At 40.7% G+C, this 21,822-nt stretch overlaps 1 protein-coding gene across 4 annotated transcripts in view; it reads right to left on the bottom strand.

The window, feature by feature from the left end:
• LOC125458839 (cytokine receptor common subunit gamma-like) overlaps positions 1 to 21,442 on the bottom strand; it is a 52,688-nt gene extending 31,246 nt beyond the window's left edge. For 2 of the 4 annotated variants that reach the window (XM_048544574.2, XM_048544572.2), the window contains exon 1: positions 21,056 to 21,433. In XM_048544574.2, coding sequence (XP_048400531.1) covers positions 21,056 to 21,158 — 103 coding nt within the window. In that variant the 5' untranslated portion in view covers positions 21,159 to 21,433. Of the gene's footprint in view, positions 1 to 21,055 lie in introns of all 4 variants that reach the window. The other 2 variants (XM_048544575.2, XM_048544573.2) reach the window with 2 other exon arrangements.
• Positions 21,443 to 21,822: the final 380 nt, after the last annotated feature.

Raw genomic sequence — 21,822 nt, 5'->3', positions numbered from 1 at the left:
CTCCTCCCACCCACCCTCCTGCAAAAATTCCATCCCCTATTCCCAATTCCTCCGCCTCCGCCGCATCTGCTCCCACGATAAGACATTCCACTCCCGCACATCCCAGATGTCCAAGTTCTTTAAGGACCGCAACTTCCCCCCCACGGTGATTGAGAACGCCCTTGACCGCGTCTCCCGCATTTCCCGCGACACATCCCTCACACCCCGCCCCCGCCACAACCGCCCCAAGAGGATCCCCCTCGTTCTCACACACCACCCTACCAACCTACGGATACAACGCATCATCCTCCGACACTTCCGCCATTTACAATCCGACCCCACCACCCAAGACATTTTTCCATCCCCACCCCTGTCTGCTTTCCGGAGAGACCACTCTCTCCGTGACTCCCTTGTTCGCTCCACACTGCCCTCCAACCCCACCACACCCGGCACCTTCCCCTGCAACCGCAGGAAATGCTACACTTGTCCCCACACCTCCTCCCTCACCCCCATCCCAGGCCCCAAGATGACATTCCACATTAAGCAGAGGTTCACCTGCACATCTGCCAATGTGGTATACTGCATCCACTGTACCCGGTGCGGCTTTCTCTACATTGGGGAAACCAAGCGGAGGCTTGGGGACCGCTTTGCAGAACACCTCCGCTCAGTTCGCAACAAACAACTGCACCTCCCAGTCGCAAACCATTTCCACTCCCCCTCCCATTCTCTTGATGACATGTCCATCATGGGCCTCCTGCACTGCCACCATGATGCCACCCGAAGGTTGTAGGAACAGCAACTCATATTCCGCCTGGGAACCCTGCAGCCATATGGTATCAATGTGGACTTCACCAGTTTCAAAATCTCCCCTTCCCCCACTGCATCCCTCAACCAGCCCAGTTCATCCCCTCCCCCCACTGCACCACACAACCAGCCCAGCTCATCCCCCCCACCCACTGCATCCCAAAACCAGTCCAACCTGTCTCTGCCTCCCTAACCGGTTCTTCCTCTCACCCATCCCTTCCTCCCACCCCAAGCCGCACCCCCAGCTACCTACTAACCTCATCCCACCTCCTTGACCTGTCCGTCTTCCCTGGACTGACCTATCCCCTCCCTACCTCCCCACCTACACCCTCTCCACCTATCTTCTTTACTCTCCATCTTCGGTCCGCCTCCCCCTCTCTCCCTATTTATTCCAGTTCCCTCCCCCCATCCCCCTCTCTGAAGGGTCTAGGCCCGAAACGTCAGCTTTTGTGCTCCTGAGATGCTGCTTGGCCTGCTGTGTTCATCCAGCCTCACATTTTATTATCTTGGAATCTCCAGCATCTGCAGTTCCCATTATCTCTTTCTAATATCTTGAGCTGTTTGTCAGGCCCTTTTGCTCTATTAATTTCCCATTATTCACTTTGCCTTTCTTTTACTTATAACCATTTTCTTGAAAATTTGTGTTGGCCGTTATCTATAAATATTTGCAGAATTGATTGCTCTTCTCTCTCGCTCACTTCAAATTTGCTACTTTCTTGCAGTACTGGAAATGGTTGTTCTTCTGGCTTTTTCTACAAAAGAAGTTAACAAGTCTTACCGGATGTAATCTTTAGGAATACTCTGGTCAAGCTGCCAGTTTATTGAATGCATTAAAATGCAGCCAAGGTTGAAATCATCCATACAGCACCTGACATCTCAATTTGTGCTGAGTTAGCAGATCTTATATACTGACTATGAACTGTAGAAACAAAAATAACCTATTTAAATAACAGGGTGTTGCAGATTAATACATGGCTAGAGAAAAGATGCAGGAGGGAGGGAATCAGGCTCCTGGCACACTGAGACCAGTACAAGCAGGATGGGTTGAATCTGAAACCGGATTTCTAGGGGGATAGGGGTTGTGTGGGTTGCAGGTTGCGGGTTGGGGACAGTCTTTGCTAGTGGTGTTGGGAGAGTTTAAACTAGAATGTTAGGGGAATGGGAACCTGAGCAGGAAGTTAGAGGGAGGAGAAACAAAGGTAGAAACAAAAGAAAGACAAGGAGCAAATGTAGAAGGCATAATAAAAAAGAGTGACAAACAAAGGAGTCCCAAATCAAAATAAAGCGAAGATGACAACAAGGTCAAATAGATATGTCAAAGGCTTTGTGTATCTTTGTGCAGAGCATAAAGTAGATGAATTAATTGTGTAAAAAGATAGAAACGGATATGATATAGTTGCAATTACTGAGACATGCTGCAAGGTCACCAAGGATGGGAACTAAATGTCCAGGGGCATTCAATATTTAAGAAGGTCACAAAAAAAAGAAAAGGAAATGGGGTAGTATTGTTTGCATAGAAGTGCTCAATGCAAGAGCAAGGAAGGATATTGGCTGGGAAAATCATGGCGTGCAATCTATATCAATGGAGATAAAAAAACACCAAGGGGTAGAAACCATGTTGGGAGTTATCTATAGACGCCCAAACTGTAGTAGAGATGTAAAGAAATGCATTAAACAAGAAGTCAGAGATTTCTACAAAAAGATGCAACTGTAATCATGGATAACTTTAATTTACATATATATCAGACAAACCAAACTTGCAATGACGTTATAAAGGATGATTTGCAGGAGTGTGTATGTGATGCTTTTTAGATTGATACATTGAGGAGCCAAGCAGACAACAAACTCTTCTACACTTGGTACAGTGCAACAAGAAATCTTGTTGTGCAGGGTGTCTTAGGAAGAGTGACCATAATAACTGAAAGATAGAAGTCTTCATTAAGATGGAGAATGAAGTCGTTGAATCTGAAACTAGGGCCCTGAATCTAAATAAAGAGAACTATGAGGGTATAAGATGTAAATTGGCAAGGGGGGATTGGGGAACCTTACTAAATGTGTTGTTGGAGGATAGACAATGGTACTTATTTAAAGATTGTGTAAATGAATAACAAGAATTATTTTTTCCTGTCTCGTGCACAAATAAAAGATAAAAGGTGGCTCAGCCATGGGTACAAAATAAATTAAGGATGGTATTAGATCTAAAGAGGAGACATAGAAAATTGCCCAATAAAGGAGAAGTCTGAGGATTGACAGCATCTTAGAATTTTAGAAAAGAGGACATAAATTTTGATTAAGAGGGAGAAATGAAGTATCAGAGTAAAATTTCAGTGAAAATAGAAACTGACTGAGAAACTTCTAAAAGTACGAGAAGAGAAAAAGGTTAATAAGGGCAAATGTAGGTCTCTTACAGTTAGAAGCCTGGGAAATTATAATGGGGAAGGTAGAACTGAACACATACCGGTTCTGTTTTCACAAAAAGGACTCAAATAACATCCTAGTAACAGGAGGGAACCAATCGTCTAGACAGAAGTCGGAACTAAGAGAAATAAGTATAAGTAAGAAAATGGTGCCAGGAAAATCAATGCGGTCAAAAGGCTGACACTGGGACCTGATTATCTACATCCCATAGTACTAAAGGAACTGGTCCGGGAAATATTAGATGTATTAGTGGTTATCTTTGAAAAGCGTATATGCTCTGGTGCAGTTCCTACTGATTGGAGGATGGAAAATGTAACTTCACTACTGAAGTAGTGAGGCAGAGAAAAAAAACAGAGAATTACAGCCCAATTAGCCTCATATTAGTATTAAGGAAAATGCTAAAGTTTGTTATAAAAGACAGGTAACAGGTCATGGGGAAGGCATAGACGTGATTCAATGAAGCCAGCATTGGTTTCTGAAAGGCAAATCATATTTAACAAATTTGAAGCTTTTGGCAGATGTGACTAGTAGAATAGATGAAGGAAACCAGTAGATGTGGTATATTTGGATTTTCAGAAGGCTTTTGTTGAGTTCCCCAAAAGATCAGGGTCAAATGTAAACATATGGGTTGAGAGGTAACATATTGGCATGGATTGAGAATTAGTTGATAGACAGGAAACAGAGAATAAGAATAAATGGACCTTTCAGGTGGCAGGTGGTGACTAATGGAGTACCACAAAAATCAATGCTCACGCCCCCAGCTATTCATGATGTATATAAAAGTGCTGGGTATGAGACCCAGGTAATGTTCTGGGCACACAGAATCCTGCCATGATGGTGGAATTTGAATTCAATAGAATCTAGAATTAAGAGTCTAATGATGACCACAAATCAATTTCCAATTTTTGGGAAAACCCATCTGGTTCACTAAAGTCATTTGGAGAAAGAAACCACCATCCTTACATGATCTGGCCTGCATGTGACTCGAGACCTACAACAATGTGGTTAACTCTTAACTGCCGTCTGGCCAATAAATGTTGGCCTAGTCAGCAATGCTGTCATCGTCCCATGAATGAATATTAAAAAATGCAACATTTCCAAGTTTTCTGATAACACAAAGCTGGGTGGAATCATGAGTTATGAATATGCAAAGAGGCTTCAAAGTATTTTTAGATAAACTAAGTGAGTGGACAAACACATGGCAGATGCAGTACAACAAACTGTTGCAAGGATAAATGTGAAGTTACACACTCCAGTATGAAAAACAGAACAAAGAGTATTATTTAAGTATATATACAGCCAGTACAGCAAGCATTTAGACAGGTGAATGGTATATTGGCCTTCACTACAAGCGGATTTGAGTTCAGAAGTATGTGTCTTACTGCAATTGTACAAGGAGATCGTTGTGCAGGTCAGACAATGCCTGGATTATCCAGTTTTAGTCTCCCTCCCTGAAAAAGGATGTGTTTGCCATAGACCGAGTACAGCAGAAATTCACTAGGTTGATACTGGGGATGGCCGGACTGTCCCATGAGGAGAGATTGGTTTGACTGAACCTGTATTGCTAGCGGTCAGGAGGATGGGAGGGTATCTGATTGAAATGTGTACAATTCTAATAGGACTGAACAGACTAGATGCAGGGTGGATATTATTGCTGACTGGGGAGTCTGGAACCAGGGGACACAGCCTCAGGATAATGAGTAGACCATTTAGGACAGGAAGCAAGAAACATTTCTTCATTCAAAAGGCAGAGAAGCTGTAGAATTCTCTTCCACAGAAGGCAGTGGAGGTTAGGTCATTGAATATATTCAAGAAGGTGATAAATAGATTTTCTCTAGATTTTGAAAGCCATCAAGAAGTGTATGGAGAAAGTGGAAATATGGCATTGAAATAAAAGATCAGCCCTGATCATATTAAATGAGGGAGCAGACTCAAAAGGCTGAATGACTTACTCTCGCTCCTAGTTTTTTATTTTTCTGTGATTGCTGCAATCTTATTTGTACGTTGTAGGTTAGGAAGGATCAAAGTTCAGCAAGTTTTATTTTTCCCCATTGCTATATAATGATCCCTGTTTGGAGATGGACACTGGTAAAGGCAGGCTCACACATATTCATGAAGACAATGTTGTGCATAGAGCCACAGTATAGCAAGATCCAAATTTTTTTGGTTAAAAACAGCAAAAGAAAAATAGAAGAGAAGGAAAGAGAATGAATAAATGGATCAAATTATAAGAGTTTTTAATCTGGAGAATGGCTGCTATCCACATATATGGCCATTTTACTTTTAAGTGATTTCAAAATTTATATTTATGGAAAGATAAAACAAAATTAGAATTTAAACAAAGTTGTTATATTAAACGCCAAGAATGATTCTTTCTGTGCTTTTGTGAAGGTTTATGATTTTTTTGAAGAAAACCTATTTGTTGTGGTAATTTCGCCTAAGACAGTTTTCTTTTAAACTTAGAAAACCATATATTTATAAAACCACACGAAATTTAGAGCCTACTCACAGGGGAATGTCAAAAAAAACTCTCATATAGATGGTGAACAAAAATACCCCCTGGTTGTTACCAAATGTGTCATGAAAATTTCCGTTGAATGTTCTACTGAAAGATTGCAATCTCATATCAGATCTTCTGCTGTAATAATGGCAAATGAATACTAATAAGGGAAAAAGATAGTTTACAGCTGAATCATTAAAAAAATTGTTAACCTGTGCTCAAACTAAGATGCTCAAATGAAAGAGTAGAAAATAATTTATATTAACTCGCTGAGATAATGGGGACTGCAGATACTGGAGAATCCAATTAACAAAGTCTGGAGCTGGATGAAGACAGCAGACCAAGCAGCATCTTAGGAGCACAAAAGCTGACGTTTCAGGCCTAGACCCTTCATCATTAACTTGCTTCCTGACGAGGCACTGTGAAGACAAAATACACTGTGGATTGAATAGCTTTCCTACAACATATTCCTGCAAACTCCTCTGAGAGCTCTACGTCTCTCCAACTTTAGCCACGGGTGCATCTCTGAATTCCATTGCTACTCCATTGCTGCAGATTCAGCGATTTTTAGGTCTTAATGTCTGATGACTTCAGATCTCTCTATCTGTCTTGCCTGCTCTAAGAGGCTGCTTAAAATTTACCTCTTTGACCAATGTTTTGGTCATTTGCCTGAATATCTCCTTATGCGACTTGGTTTCCATTGTAATCAGATTGCACTCCGCAAGTTACCAGAAAAGGTTTTACTACATTAAATATACAACGTGAATACTTGTTGATGCTCCATTCTACACTCTTCTGTCAACAGCAAGTCATTGCACAGGATGGATGGGGATGTTAAAGCCTAAAGGGACCAATTATCCCAGAATTAAGAGTGCATACCTCCTGAAAGTGAGATTATCAGATTTCTGATCTGACACCCAAATAATAGACAATTGAATATATTGTGGGGAGACCACACTGAGAGGAAGTGGAGCAAAATGAGGAAATAGATCACAAAACAAAATTAATGATGTCAGTCAAGTTAAACACTTCAATGTTATAAAATCAGTAAAAGTCTTTTTTGTGTTCATAATTTGGAAATAGTGGTTCAATAATAGAAGATCAAAAGTTGTGTGTATCTACAATTTTTTGCTTTAAGATAGATGTTCTTTTCCTTATTTTAAATCAATTAATTCTCTCTCATTCTGAATTTTCATGAAACAGAAAGTGTGTTAATTTTAGCTACTACATTTTACTTCATTGATAAGAGAAATGCTCAGCCTTGAACTTTATCTCAGGAAGAAGTAACGCAAATGAAAGAAAATTGAGCCACAAGGAGTATTTGTCAATTGAGAATCCAGACATTTCCCCAGGAGACGTAAAGAGGGTGTTGAGAAAAGGCACATCTTCAATTCTGAGATCAACTACTTTGTTCTACTTATGCCCACCAGAGGTAGGAAGCCGTGGACAATTAAAATGGTAGTCAAGGACTTCCTGCTGCTCTTCCCAACATGTTTCTGTCCATCCCACCCCACCCCAACTCCTTCATTATAACAACAAATAACCCAAGATCTGGATTATATCATTGGATCTTGGAAATTAAATGTTAGAGACCTCCAGTTGTCTCAAGTGGACCTCTCCTTAAAACTGGTTTCTCAGAAGAATCCTTACCCAACTGAAGATTTTGAGGCCATTAATCTGATCAGCAAATGAAGTGAGATTCTGTTTGTGAAAAGCCAGTGTCTCACCCCTAGAATCTCCTTTAACATTTTGTTCAGCTAAATGATTGTGGGGACAGGTCTGACAGCAGAGCGATCAGCTTTCTGCTTTAAAGGTGAATATATTTTGGTGCAGGAGTAAAGAAATACAAATGTAAAGAAAGAAAATAAAAATTTCAGGAGAAACTCTTTCTTTAGAGATTGATTTTAACATGTTATTTTAGTTTATGGAGTAGCTGAGGATACCTAGGATAAATACATTCAAGGATACATTAGATAAATGCATCAGGGAAAATGGCATAAAAGTAATTATGGTTAGATGAAGTAGGCACAATAATGTTCTCGTGGAATATGAAGACCAGTGTAACGTGTTTGGGCTGAATGCCTTGTTTCTGAGCTATCAATCCTATGTAAAACTATATTTTATAAAGTAGATTTGAAAAATCCATAATTTAGAAATGGTAGACAAATAAATTAAATGTAAAAGCTATTTTTTTCTCCTGTAGCTTTGATTGTGCACTGAAATGGAAAAAGTGCTCTAAAAATGAAAAATTGTTCAGGGATGGTTGCATATTTTGAAAGCTCATTGTGTGTATTGTTTACACAGCTGCTGGTTTAAGCAGTAAAGTCTAATTTGCAGATGAGCTTGAGCAAAGGGTGTACTCAAATGAAGATTCAGCCAGGAGCAAGTAGCTGATTGGTCTGTGGTCTAGTGGCCAGTTATCAATAACAAAGACCTTTTGCCTGCTAAGAGCTATGTAATTAGTTCCCCTGAAACTGATAGCTTGGAGCTTTGAACAAGATAATGAGAAGCCATCAGATCTCTGTAAGCTCAGGAACCATTTATGGTCTCTGAGGAAGAAATCACTTTCAGTCTGAAGCAAAACCAGTTTCCTTCAGCAATTTGTCTGAGCTGTGACATTTAATTAATATGACAGAGACCTTTCTAAATGAGAACCAGTCACACTGTGCTTCCTGTAAACGAGTGAAAGCAACTGGAGATAGAAGATTGAGAAGCAGGAGTCTGATCAGTGTAAGCATCATCTTGTCAAATTCTGTGAACAGGATTAACTGAATTGTTTTTCCTATCTTTCCCTCTGCCCAGAATACCCATGTTTTGTTTTCTGTCTGTATATGAGTAGATGGGGAGTACATAAGAGGGTTAGAGTTTTAACTGATAGAGTTATTTGCCAATAGTTCATTACTATTTTCCAGTCTGTGCTTTCTATCAACCTAGGTCTAAAAGACAGTTAGATTGGGGATTGTGCATACAGTTTTAAAATCTTTAACTTTTGTGATAACTCCGTGGACCTGATTTCCAGTGCACTATCCCAGTGTAGTGTAACACAAGAATTAAATAAAGAAGTAAATACAGCAAGTCAACCTTTTTTTACTTAAGCGTCTTGCCTTATTTTCATCGTCAGATTGTGAAGGTGAATAATATCAACTTAAAATTAACTCTTGGATTTGAACTTAGAACCATATAAGAATAGAAACACTACTGTACAAAGAGTCCAAACAGCGCATCATGTATGCACTAGCCGAGAGAAGAACTAGCCGCCCATTTGAATCTCATTTTCCAGCACTTGTCCAAAACCTGGCAGATTACTGAATTTCAGGTGCAAATCCAGACACATTTTGAGGGTTTCTACCTCCAGCACAAACCAGGCATTCGGCCCCCGCAATATCCGCCCAATGACAATCTCCCTAGTCCTCACATACTACCCCACCAACCTCCGGATACAACGCATCATCCTCTGACAATTCCGCCATCTACAATCCGACCCCACCACGAAAGGCATTTTTCTATCCCCACCCCTGTCTGCCTTCAAGAGACACCACTCCCTCCTGGACTCCCTTGTCCACTCCACACTCCGCTCCAACCCCACCACACCTGGCACTTTCCCCTCCAACCGCAGGAAGTGCTAGACTTGCCCCCACACGTCCTCCCTCACTCCCATCCCAGGCCCCAAGCAGGTGTTCACCTGCACATCCGCCAATGTGGTATACTGTATCCGTTGTTCCTGTTGTGGCCTCCTCTACATTGGGGAAACCAAGCAGAGGCTTGGGGACCGCATTGCAGAACACCTACGCTCGGTTCGCAATAAACAACTGCACCTTCCTGCGAACCATTTCAACTCCCCCCTCCCATTCCTTAAACGACATGTCCATCCTGGGCCTCCTGCAGTGCCATAATGATGTCACCCGTAGGTTGCAGGAACAGCAACTCATATTCCGCTTGGGAACCTGCAGCCCAATGTTATCAATGTGGATTTCACCAGCTTCAAAATCTCCCCTCTCCCCACTGCATCCCCAAACCAGCCCAGCTCATCCCCACCACCCTAACCTGTTCTTCCTCTCTCCTATCCCCTCCTCACACCTCAAGCCACACCTCCATTTCCTACCTAATAACCTCATCCCACCCCCTTGACATGTCTGTCCTCGCTGGACTGACCTATCCCCTCCCTACCTCCCCACCCACACTCTCCTCTCCACCTATCTTCTCCTCTATCCATCTCTGGTCTGCCTCCCCCTCTCTCCCTGTTTATTTCAGAACCCTCTCCCCATACCCCTCTCTGATGAAGGGTCTAGGCCCGAAACATCAGCTTTTGTGTTCCTAAGATGCTGCTGGGCTGCTGTGTTCATCCAGCCCCACACTTTGTTATCATTAAATCACCATTCTCTGGGTGAAAATATTTTTTCTCAAGTCCCCTCTAATTCTTTTACTGATCATCTTTTTTTCATTTCTTCACAGGATGAGGGCATCACTGACGAGGCAGCATTTGTTGCCCATCCCTAATTGCCCAGAGGCCAGTTAAAAGACAGCCACATTGCTATGAGTCTGGAGTCACATTTGGGTCATACCAGATAAGGATGGCAGTTTCCTTCTGCAAAGGACATTAGTGAACCAGATGGCTTTCTCCAACAGCTGATTCACAGTCATCATTAGACTCTTAATTCCCAATATTTATTGAATTCAAGTTCCACCATCTACTGTGGAGGGATTTGAATCCAGGTCCCCAGAACATTATCTGACCCACTGGATTAACAGTCCAGCAATAACACCACTAGACCATTACCTCCCTACCTGAAATTTGTCCCTTGGGTAACTGACCTCTCTGCTAGGGAAAACAGGGCTTTCTGGTCTGATCTATCCAGACCCCTTATCATTTCATATATTTCAATTAAATCACCCCTCAGTTTTTTCTGTTCTAAGGAAAACAACCTTAGCCTGCCCAAACCTTCCTCATAGCTGCAACTTTTAACCCAGGCAACATTCTTGACAATTTCCTCTATGGTCTCTTCAGAGCAATTATGTCCTTGCTGGATCTACGTCAAATGGGTTTATAATTTCAATTGATGTTTAAGAGAGATTTTATCTTCTAATCACACGTCATGTGGCAAAGCCAATGTGGCGCTCCCCCTTATATTTCTGTTATCAGCTGTAATAGAAACCAAGACACGTTAATAAGCAGTTATAGAGCCACAGAATCACAGCACAGAAAAGACCCTGCAGTCCAAATCATTTGCACTGAACAGAAAGCCTGAACAGAAAGCCTAAAATCAATTTGCCAATGTTTGGCCCATATCCCTCCAATCCCTTCAAAATTCACATACTCATGCAGATGCCTTTTAAATGTTGTAATTGTACCAGACCTCACCACTTCCGCTTCCATACGTGCATCATCCTCTGTATGAAAATGTTGTCCCTTCAGATCCCTTTTAAATCCTTCCCCTGTCACCTTAAACCTTGGCTGTTCACCCTATCCATGCCCTTCATGATTTTATAAACTGCTTTAAGGTCAACTGTCAGCCTCCAACTGTCCAGAGAAAAAAGTCCCAGTCCATTCAGCCTCTCTTTATAGCTCAAACACTCCAGTTCCATTCCAGTTAATTTAAGAAATATTAATTCTGAGCAACAGTTACTATATTATGACAAATTTCCAGCACTTTTCTGTTCTAAGCCCAGACTAAACACAAAAGACTAAATACCCAGCTAAAAAAAAGTTTTATACTTGATGGAGTGTGAACTATCCAGTACTCAGTCACATATCTATATCCACATCACAAGCCAAAATAGAGAATTTTATATACAGAACAAACAAAATGTCATAAAGGATATTGAAACTTTAATGCAGTGCTGTAGAATTCTGGACTATTTCAATCCCACATGTTCCAATAATAAACCTAGACTGTTATGAACCACATAATTTGAATATCATTGATAATTCCTGGTCCAGAAACAAAGTCATTAACATATAGAGGAAAAAATAACCAACTCCACTTAATAGGGCAACACATTCCCAATACAATAAAACACAGATCATTTAAAAATGGGACTTCCAGGTGGAGAGGGTTCGACAGTTTGAAAATAACTTGCTAGAAAAGTTGGAATCTGTTAGATAAAAGATCAACTTGTTGAGGCAGTGCAAAGACATTAGAAGTCAAAAGGGATGTGTTAAATGGTGCGATGCCAAAAGGCACAGACAAGTCAAGGACTGAAATGGAAGCTAGACACATACAAATGGCCTCTCATTCCTGAAAAAATTACCACAGGTCAATACATGGAAAGTGGAAACCTAGCTAGGGGGTGCCCTGGCCAAAGATCCATATCCAAGTTGTCAACTCCTCTTGGATTCTCATTTGCCAAGGAAGAAATATGGTCAATGTATAGGAGGTTGTTCAGCAAAATACTTTGCAGAACAGATGTCCTCGTTTCTTGCTTTCATTTACAATCCTATGCTTGTTCCCAAACACTTCCCCTCATTAGAAATGCAAAAGAAATGTAAGTAATTAATGACTTCTCACTGCTGCATTGAACAACCTGTTATATCATGTTGGAAATTCTGGCCTCACTCTCAAGCTTTTTGCAGGTGAGTTAGCCCATGCACAAAAACTGAAATTGCTGGAAAAGCTCAGCAGGTCTGGCAGCACCTGTGGAGAGAAATCAGAGTTCACACTTCAGGTTGAGTGGCCCTTTCTCTCCACAGATGCTGCCAGACCTCCTGAGTTTTTCCAGCAATTTCTGTTTTTGTTTCTGATTTAGAGCATCCACATTTCTTTTGGTTTTGAGTTAGTCCATTTTCTGCTTTGTAATTGCGTTATCAATTATCACTTTTCTTCCTTTGGTTCTCCCTTCCACTTTAAAAAGGAACTTGTTATTTTTCAGTTTGCAATTCAAGAAGGAAAAAGCAATTTAATATCAAATTGTCTTTTCTCTTTCCTGGAACTGATGAGCCTGTTGTATACTTCCATCATTTACTGTTTTTATTTCCCATTCAAATCATTTGCAGTTTTTTTTTGAAAAGTATCTTTGATTGATATAGATTAATATTTTCCAACTGTTCAATTGATCAACCTCTCACTGCTTAAGCATCAGTTCCCCTTTTGTTTTACCACCTATTCTTCCATCCTACGAGGAGCTTACTGATTGTCCAGTTTCCAATCTGAAGTAGGTTATGTACCTGCAAAGCCGAATTATCCTTATCCTTTCTCTGATGCTGATGGACCTGTGCCGTATTCCAGCATTTGATCTTACAATCAAAATTATAACTGAAAAATGTGTATGTCTGCAACAGTGATTGCAATTTGGATTTTTAAATGACTGCATTTACAAACGCAACTGCTTAGCATGGCCTCATTTCCTATCTGTAGGTATTGGACCTGGAGGCACAAAGGGCATTGCACTGCTAGGAGCAACCAAATGACAAGCAAGTTCATTCCCATTCAGTACGCCTGATAGTCATTCAATCATTTTGTGAGGGAGTAGGTGGTGGTGGGAATGTGGGTGGTGGTGGGAGTGTGGGTGATCGCTCCATCAAAGGCAGTCAATTTCTGATTTAGCGACTGACCATAGGACAGGAAGTGCTTAGAGCTACATTTTAGCCTTGCTTCAGACACCCTGCACACCCTGACCTTCTTGCAATGTACAACCCCAGAAACTCAACTCCTACATAAATCATTTATCTCGTGCCTCAATTCTCCTACATCCTGGGTGCTCTTCCAGCAGCAACCAGAGCCCCTCTCCTGGTGGTGCTGATTCAAGACTCTAATTGAGTGGGACATCTTCTCCCAAGGTTTTACTTCCTGGTGAAGACCAGCTGCAGACCTCATCTATGTCTGACTGACATAAGATTCAGCAGGCTCTGCCAGCTGATGTGATCCTTCCCCTCAATAAAATTCCATTCAAAATTACAAACATGTACAGTTCTGTCAGTTTGCTAAGTGCACTAACTGATTATTGGTTAAAAAAAACTGAAAGGGCTGTGGATGTTGTAAATCAGGACAAAAAGAGAAGTAGCTGGAAAAGCTCAGAACCTGTGAAGAAAAAATCAGAATTAACGTTTTGGGTAAGGTGACCCTTCATCAGAACTACTTCTGAGGAAGTGTCACCTGAGCAGAAACATTAACGCTGATTTGTTCTTCACAGATGCTGCCAGACCTGCTGAACTTTTCCAGCAACTTCTGTCTTTGTAACTGATTACTGGTGTCAAGGCTCTTTATGATCTCTGCCCAGATAACAAGAAACCCACTGATATAAGTTAAGTACCTTGAAAAGGAGTGGAATTTCCTGCATAAATGAGTTAACCCCACAAACTGCCTTGGTTTCTGTCATTTTTTTCTGCTGTTTCAAATAAAATTTCAGCACTCGTCTCCACAGGAGACTCAGGATAGGAATTTTCGAACCAAACTGTTCAGAAATGTTGTTACATGCCTGTGGAGTATGTGGGACTTGAGCCTCAGTGCCCTGGATCAGAGATAGGGACATGACTACTGTGCCAGAAGGATACTCAATGTAATGTCCTCGGCTCAATTATCTTCAGCTGCTTCTTCAATGACCTTCCCTCCTTCATTAGGATTGGGGCTGTTTGTTGTTGATTGCACAATATTCTGCACCATCCACAACACCTCAGATATTGAAGCAATCTCAAATCAGACGCAGCAAGACCTGGACAATGTCCAGGCTCAGGTTTGAAAAGTGGCAAGTGACATTAGTGCCACATTAATGCCATGGCCATCTCTGACAAGACAGAAACTAAATATTGCCCCCTGACATTCAGTGGCATGAACATCATTGAGTTCTCCACTGTCAACACCCTGATGTTAACTCTGACCAGAAAAGGGACTGACTGGCCACATAAATACAGTGGCTACAAAAGCAAGTCAGAGGTTAGGAATTCTGCACCAGGTCACTTCTTGACTCCCAAAGTCAGACCATCATCTACAAGTTATAAGTCAGGAGTGTGATGGAATACTCCCCACTTGCCTGGATGGGTGCAGCTCCAAATACTTTCAAGAAGCTTGACACCATCCAGAACAAAGCAGCCCACTTAATTGGCATCACATCTACAAACATTCACTCCTTCCAACTGAGGCTCAGCAACGGAATTGTGTACCATTTACTAGATGTACTGCAGAAATTCATCGGTACTCCTGATGGAACATAGACAACACCATAACGACTTCCACCTAGAAGGAAAAAGGCAGCAGATATATCGGAACCTGCAAGTTCCAGTTCAAGCCAGTCATTATTCTGAATTGGAAACATATCACCATTCCTTCACTGTTGCTGGGTCAAAATCCCGAAACCCACTCTCTAACAGCATTGTGGAGCCACTTGCACCACATGAACTGCAGCAGTTCAAGGAAGCAGCTCACTGCCACCTTCTCAGTGGCCACAAGGGTTGGGCAACAAATGCTATGCCACTCAATGATGCCCACCTTCTCTGAACGAATAAAAAAACTGCAGACGCCTGCCATATCAGAATGCTGAGATTCTGCCAATCACACACACTCATCAAAATACATCATTTTGCATCCAGATCCCCATGCTATGTTGTTTATGTTAAATTGTTTTTAACTCTTTCGATAAATTTTCTCGGTCAAATGACTAAATTAATTGTTCTTTGGTGAAGAAGAGTCTGAAGATGAGTCATACCAAACTCAAAACATTAACTTGTTTCTTTCTCTACAGATGTTGCCGGACCTGCTGAGTTTCTCCAGCACTCTGTGTTTGTTTCGGATTTCCATCACCAGCAGTATTGTAGTTTTAAATGATCTGGTGAGTTGAACAGCCCTAATACATAAGACTACTGGTCAACAGTCAGTTGAAGCTATAGTCGTGTGTCCTGCTTTGCTGCAGTAAAATATATAATCAAAGGAGAGCAATGGTCAATTGAAACTAACCAAAAATAGAGAGTGCATGACTAGTTGATTGAAGAATGGCTAATTTCCTGATCACAAACTGGAAAGGGGCAGTTTAGACTGAACCTCAGACCTCAACAGAAACCGATCAGACATCCAGAGAAAAGTAGGAGATAACAATGCCATTCACACACTTTATTTTAAAACATTCCCTTTTGGTGTCAGACTTCAGCAGTGCACTGATCATGCTGCAGATAGACATATGACTGTCTTTGATTCTGTTTTGCAAACCATCCTTTAACAGGTGTCTATACATGTGTGAGAAAAAAAACTAAAGAACTGTGGATGCTCAAAATCAGAAACAGAAACAGATATTTCTGGAAAAACTCAGCAGGTTCCCTAGCATCATAGAAAACCCACAGTGTAGAAATAGGCCATTCAGCCCATCATGTCTGCAGTGGCCCTCGTATGAGCATTCTACCCAGACCCAGCCTATAACTGTAATTTCAAAATTGCCAGGGCTAATCCATCTGGCCTGCAGATCTCTGGACAATACAGGACAATTTACCACAGCAAATCCACCTAAACCGCACATCCTTGGGCTTTGGGAGGAAACCAGAACACCCAGAGTAAACACACGCAGACACTGGGAGAAAGTGCAAACTCTGCACAGAGGCTGCAATCAAAACCAGGTCCCAGGTTCTGTGAGGCAGCAAAGCTAACCACTGAGCCACTCGCATGTTCTGGGTCCAGTGACCCTGTCCTGAAGAAGGGTCATTGGGCCAGGAACATTAACTCTGTTTACCCTCTGCCAGACATGATGAGGTTTTTCCAGCAATTACCGGTTTTGTTTCTTTGCATCTGATTTGTCTACATGCAAAGGTCATCTCTCCAAAAGCCTAGATACCCCTTTCTAACTACACTAATATGATACATTGAGTATAGGAGTTGGGAGGGCATGCTGCAGCTGTACAGGACATTGGTTAGGTTACTTTTGCAATATTGCATTCAATTCTGTTCTTCTTGCTATAGTAAAGATGTGGTTAAACTTGAAAGGGTTAGAAAAGATTTACAAGGAAATTGCTAGGCTTGGAGAGGCTGAATAGGCTGGGGCTATTCTCTCTGGAATGTGGGAGTCTGAGGGCTGACCTTACAAAGGTTTATAAAGTCACGAGGGACTATAGATAGGGTGAGTAGTCAAAGTCTTTTCTCCAGGGTGGGGGACATAGGTTTAAGAGGACATAGGCTCAAGGAGAGAGGGGAAAGATTTAAAAGGCTCCTAGGGGCAACTGTTTCACGCAGGGGGTGGTATGCGTATAGAATGAACTGCCAGAAGAAGTGGTGGAGGCTAGTACAATTCCGATATTTAAAAGACATCTTGAATAGGAAGGGTTTAGAGGAATATGGGCGAAATGCTGGCAAATGGGACTGAATTAATTTAGGATATCTGGTCAGCATGGATGAGTTGGACCGAAGGGTCTGTTTCTGTGCTGTAAATATCTATAGCCCTATGACTCTATGCGTGGCACTCTTCATCTGCAGAATATTTTATGCCTAAAAACAGCTAATGGCACCAATCAATTTCAAGGCTTGTGATTCTGACAATATGGCTATGGTCAATTTTGTTCAATTTAGATTCAGTCTTTCTAGCAGCATTAGATTTTACCTTGGACATTGATAGGAAGTATGGTAAATGTGGATAATGTTCGATGACTGTAATACTGAAAAATGAATGATGGTAGCAAATTCACTTTCAACTTTATTGAGAAAACAGCTAACAATTGATTGGTTGAAAATACGGCAATCTCTTAATTACAGTTTGAGTGCAACATCCTGGTGGAACCTGCTGATTTGTTCATTTTCTTCTTCCTTCTTCTTAATGTTGTTCTATGCTAAAGTTTAAGTCAGTAGGTAGTGGCAATCATCCAGTACATTGTTCATGCAAGATTCTTTAATATGCAAGCCAAAATGACAATTGTAAGGAAGCTTTCAGAAACATCAGGTCCAATTCTGCCCCTGTCCTGAGTAGAAGTGGAATCATTTTCTACAAAAAAAATTGCTGTATCCATAAGCGCTCTTACACATGACTGAATATTCATTTTTCCCATTACCAAATCACTGTGGTATTTTTTCCCTCCTATTGACCACCTCTCATAAATCACCCATGAGAACTTATGTGCAAAGCCCATTAAGTACAATGTAAACCATCAAGGTGAAGAAGAGACGGGGGAAGGGAAATGAGTTGGTTTCCTCTTTATTCCTCTTTAGCTAAGAGGAATGAGGCCAATTGTAACAAAATTTAGTGCTTCCTGAACGCTAAAATCAGTTAAGTCAGCAGAAGCTTTCTATGGTGAATGACTTATTAATATCTGGGGATTTTGTTGACTAAGACTTAGAGTTCTTTATTAGAATTCATCAAATTATTCTGCACATTAGAAATTTTCAGAAATACCATGAGACTGAAATAACATTATGGAAAGCACAAATGTATACTAACTGAACTCGGAGAGTTTTAGAAAATAAAGAGTAGTTAAAAGCTGTTGTTGAGTCTCTTTGAGACAGACATCAATAGGTTCTTGATTAGTAAGGCGATCAAGGGTTACAGGCAGAAGGCACGAGAACGGGGTTGAGAAACATATCAGACACGATGGAATGGCAGAGCAGACTTGATTGGCTGAATAGCCTAAATTCTGCTCCTATGTCTTACAGTCTTATGATATCAGAATAATGCCTTGCATTGACTAGAATGCAAATTTAATTAGTAGATGTCTGCATTAGAATATTAAATTGAATTCTATATTAAATGTAAAGTGGAATGAAAACAGCCGTACAAAATGTACCATACCAGTTGATGTTAACTTGCTTTCATTGTGTCCGAAGCATAATTCTGGCTTAGAATCAGACTGAGTCAAGAATCAGCAAATTGATATACCACAATACTAATTAAACCTAACATGTGAGAGAAGGTAGAGCAGCAAGGCGTCTGGTTTCATTAGTATGTTTGAAAAGTGGAGACAATTTGGAGATCCCTCAATAACTAAACATATTCAACTCCATCTTCTGAGATGCATGTGTCAATGTCAATTCCAACATACAAATAGACTAAGCTCTGCCTTAACTCATGTACACAGGACTCCTCTGTGGCCTCCAGTATAACAGTGAAACAAACATTCTGGGATGACAAGAGGATATTGACCTTAGAATGCTTGTTTTGACACAGCCAGAAAAATTGGCCCGCTGCTTAAGTTCTGTTTAGCCAAGTTAGGTTGTTATGTGATGAAATCAGGCAGACATTGTAGTACAGAAGGAGCTCATTCAGCTTTTCAAGGTCATACTGGAAGCAACTGGCCATTTTTTTATTTCTTTTTATGCCTGATCACTTTTATATGTTGTCACTGATCTTTAGAAATATCAAACGTTTGGCTACAGAATGAAGAAGTGAAGCATACTTCTTGATTCCCAACCATTTTCCATAAAACTTTAACGTTCTCATCCAGTGTAAGTTTTGCAGTTGTGTGTCTCACATTCAGAAAGTGTGATTTGGCAATTGGTAGACATTTGAGCTGAAAGATATTTCCTGTGTTTGTCAAGTCTCCTGTTCATAAGCCTTAATAATAACTGGCCATGCATTATCTTTTTGGTGTAATGTACAGTTGCAGCATGTTACGGCAATCTAGTTCCAAGAGTTTAAACTTTATCCTAAGATTTTACCATTAGCTGACAAGTGTACCCTAAATAAGAACTGGCTTTTCAATCTTAACCAAAAAACAGGAATCATTGGACTCCTTGGCTGTTCTATCCTGCCAGGCTTCTTACCTCAGGGATGTTCAGGCCAGTTATTGCATTCTATTCACTCTACAGTTAAGAACAGCTAACTCAGCGCAAGAAGGCACTTTTTAGATTTGTATGGTTTACTTTGAGTATCTTTAAGTTGAATATATATTTATATTTAGCACATGTAGTTTCACTGAATTTATAATGCACTGCATTCCAATCTAGTGGATTACACATAAAATTGTTATGGAGTGGCAAATAAAATATCAGTTGCAATGTTCAATTCTGTAATTCTCCGTACATGTTAGTTCGTGATTAATTGCTTTGAACTGGTTAGGATAAACTCTGATCATTGATCTGTTCAGTCAGTAGTCCGCTGTTTATGACAATAGGCTAGTAATTCAATTAGCCCAATTTCTACATTGGAGGTTGTAAAAGTGAATTCATCAAAGTTACTAGCGATTACCATAATGTGAGGAAGGAAGAATAAATCTGTTGACTTGTTGTAAAATTTCAAGTAGTTCACTGATAGGAAGGGAACATGCCACCCCTAATCGGTTTGCCCCACATGTGACTGTACAGGGTGACTTCTAACGTCCACAATCCAACTAGGGATCGCAGTAAATAGTGCCTTGCACATTATTGAAGCACAAGTAAAGAAAGCACAAATCAAATATAGTTCAGGCTGTAAATGAAGTAAATTGTACAATTCACTTTGCAGGAGTGAACAGTTCGAATGACTCACTCAATTGAACATAGTTTGGGACTTTCCCATTCAATTAGATATCTCAAGCATTCTTATCAGTGGGCTGCACTCTGCTCTGTCATTGCTTACATGTAGCAGATTATTTTTCATTGCTCGACATTTGAGGCAGAGATTAATTTAGATTTTAAAAGGTACTTCTATTTCCAAATTATCCATTTGGATTTTACAAAATATTACGTTTTTATGTAACAAATATAAGAGGAGAGAGACGCAAGGGCAAGAACGCTTGAAGTATTCTCTATAGTTCTGATTCGTCTAAAGAAGATTTGAAATATTGCTACGTGACACACTTGATCGTATTGTTGATGAAGATCAGCATTTTCATTTCAAATGAAATTCAAGCTAATTTTAGGAATCTTTTGACACGTCTATTTCATCTTCTTCAATTCTCTTCCTGAAGGAAAGTCTGACCCACAGTGCCAAGTCAAGGAAGCAGACACCAAATTCACCCCAGCCAGAACAGGCACCAACTTGATCCACACTGTCTATCAGGACCACTGGAACCAACAAGCCACTGCCTTCAGCACAAGTTGCCCAACTTGAACATGGCAACATACACTTTTACATGCATGTTATTGTCCTGAACTATGAATATTGACAGTAGCGAATCCAATTTCTGTTCCATCAAATCGCTGATTAGGAATTTGTTCCTGTCGTGTCATTTGCCAATGATTTGCTTTGGTAGGATTTAAAAGTAAGTGCTCAGCTTGTTTAGTTGCATTACTTGACCATCAAATCCTAGACTTGAACTGTAGTTTCTGGTTCAGAGACAGGAACAATACGCCACAAGACCCCTTCATTTAATTGAAACAAAATTTAAGTGATAAGATAAACAAACAATTTTCAACTGCGTAATTCAGATAATGCGAACAGAAAGTCTCATTCTAAATGGGGTAGTGGTAAATACAAGCTTCAAAATGTTTCCTTCCTGATAGCTTAAAATACAAGTTAGAAATCTTGTTAAAGACTCACCGTCTGCTTGTATGCTGAGGGCCACGTTGCTTAAAACAATCAGCCAGATCCAATGATTCCGCTGTGGCAGTATCTGTCTTTTTAATGAGTATCGTCCAGCCATTTTGTGATTGCTGTGAAAATATTAGCAGACATTTAAAAATGAGACCTTTTTACTTCCATTCCATAGCGGACCTGCTTGCAACTGTTCTCTTCTGTGGTCTCTGCAGTTGATCAATTTCCTCCACCCTCGCTCTTTTTCTCTCTTTAGATGTGTCGTTTCCGGTGTCTTGTCGTAGGCAGTGAACGTACACTCTGTTTCATTTCACGTGTTTTCCACAGTGTGGAGATCTGACATTTCTGTATTTTGCAAAATGAACCTGAATTTGACACAAAGTCACAACCACTATTTCCTTCTCCACTTCTCTTCCCCACCAATCCCCATGAAGGTATCAGGCAAATTATTCAGGTGATAACTACAGAGTAGAGCACATGGGAATAAAAGATCAAGACAGCCCAATTATTCCTGCAGTCTTGTACCAGATATCTAAGAATCATGAAATTACTCAGCACAGAAAGTCACCATTCAGCCCATTATGACTATTTCTGCTCTTTGAAGAGGCAATCTAATGGCCCCATTATGTTAACATTTTTCAATAGCTCTGCTCATACAGTCATAGAGGTCATAAAGTCATACAGCATGGAGACAGACCCTTCAATCCAACCAGTCCATGCTGATCACAACCCTAAACCAAACTAGTCCCACCTGCCTACTCCTGGCCCATATC

This window comes from Stegostoma tigrinum, chromosome 15, assembly GCF_030684315.1.
Source record: "Stegostoma tigrinum isolate sSteTig4 chromosome 15, sSteTig4.hap1, whole genome shotgun sequence".
In the NCBI taxonomy this organism is placed as follows: Eukaryota; Metazoa; Chordata; class Chondrichthyes; order Orectolobiformes; family Stegostomatidae; genus Stegostoma; species Stegostoma tigrinum.
Note: the sequence above shows the minus strand (reverse complement) of the source record. Positions and strands in the feature narration are given on the sequence as shown.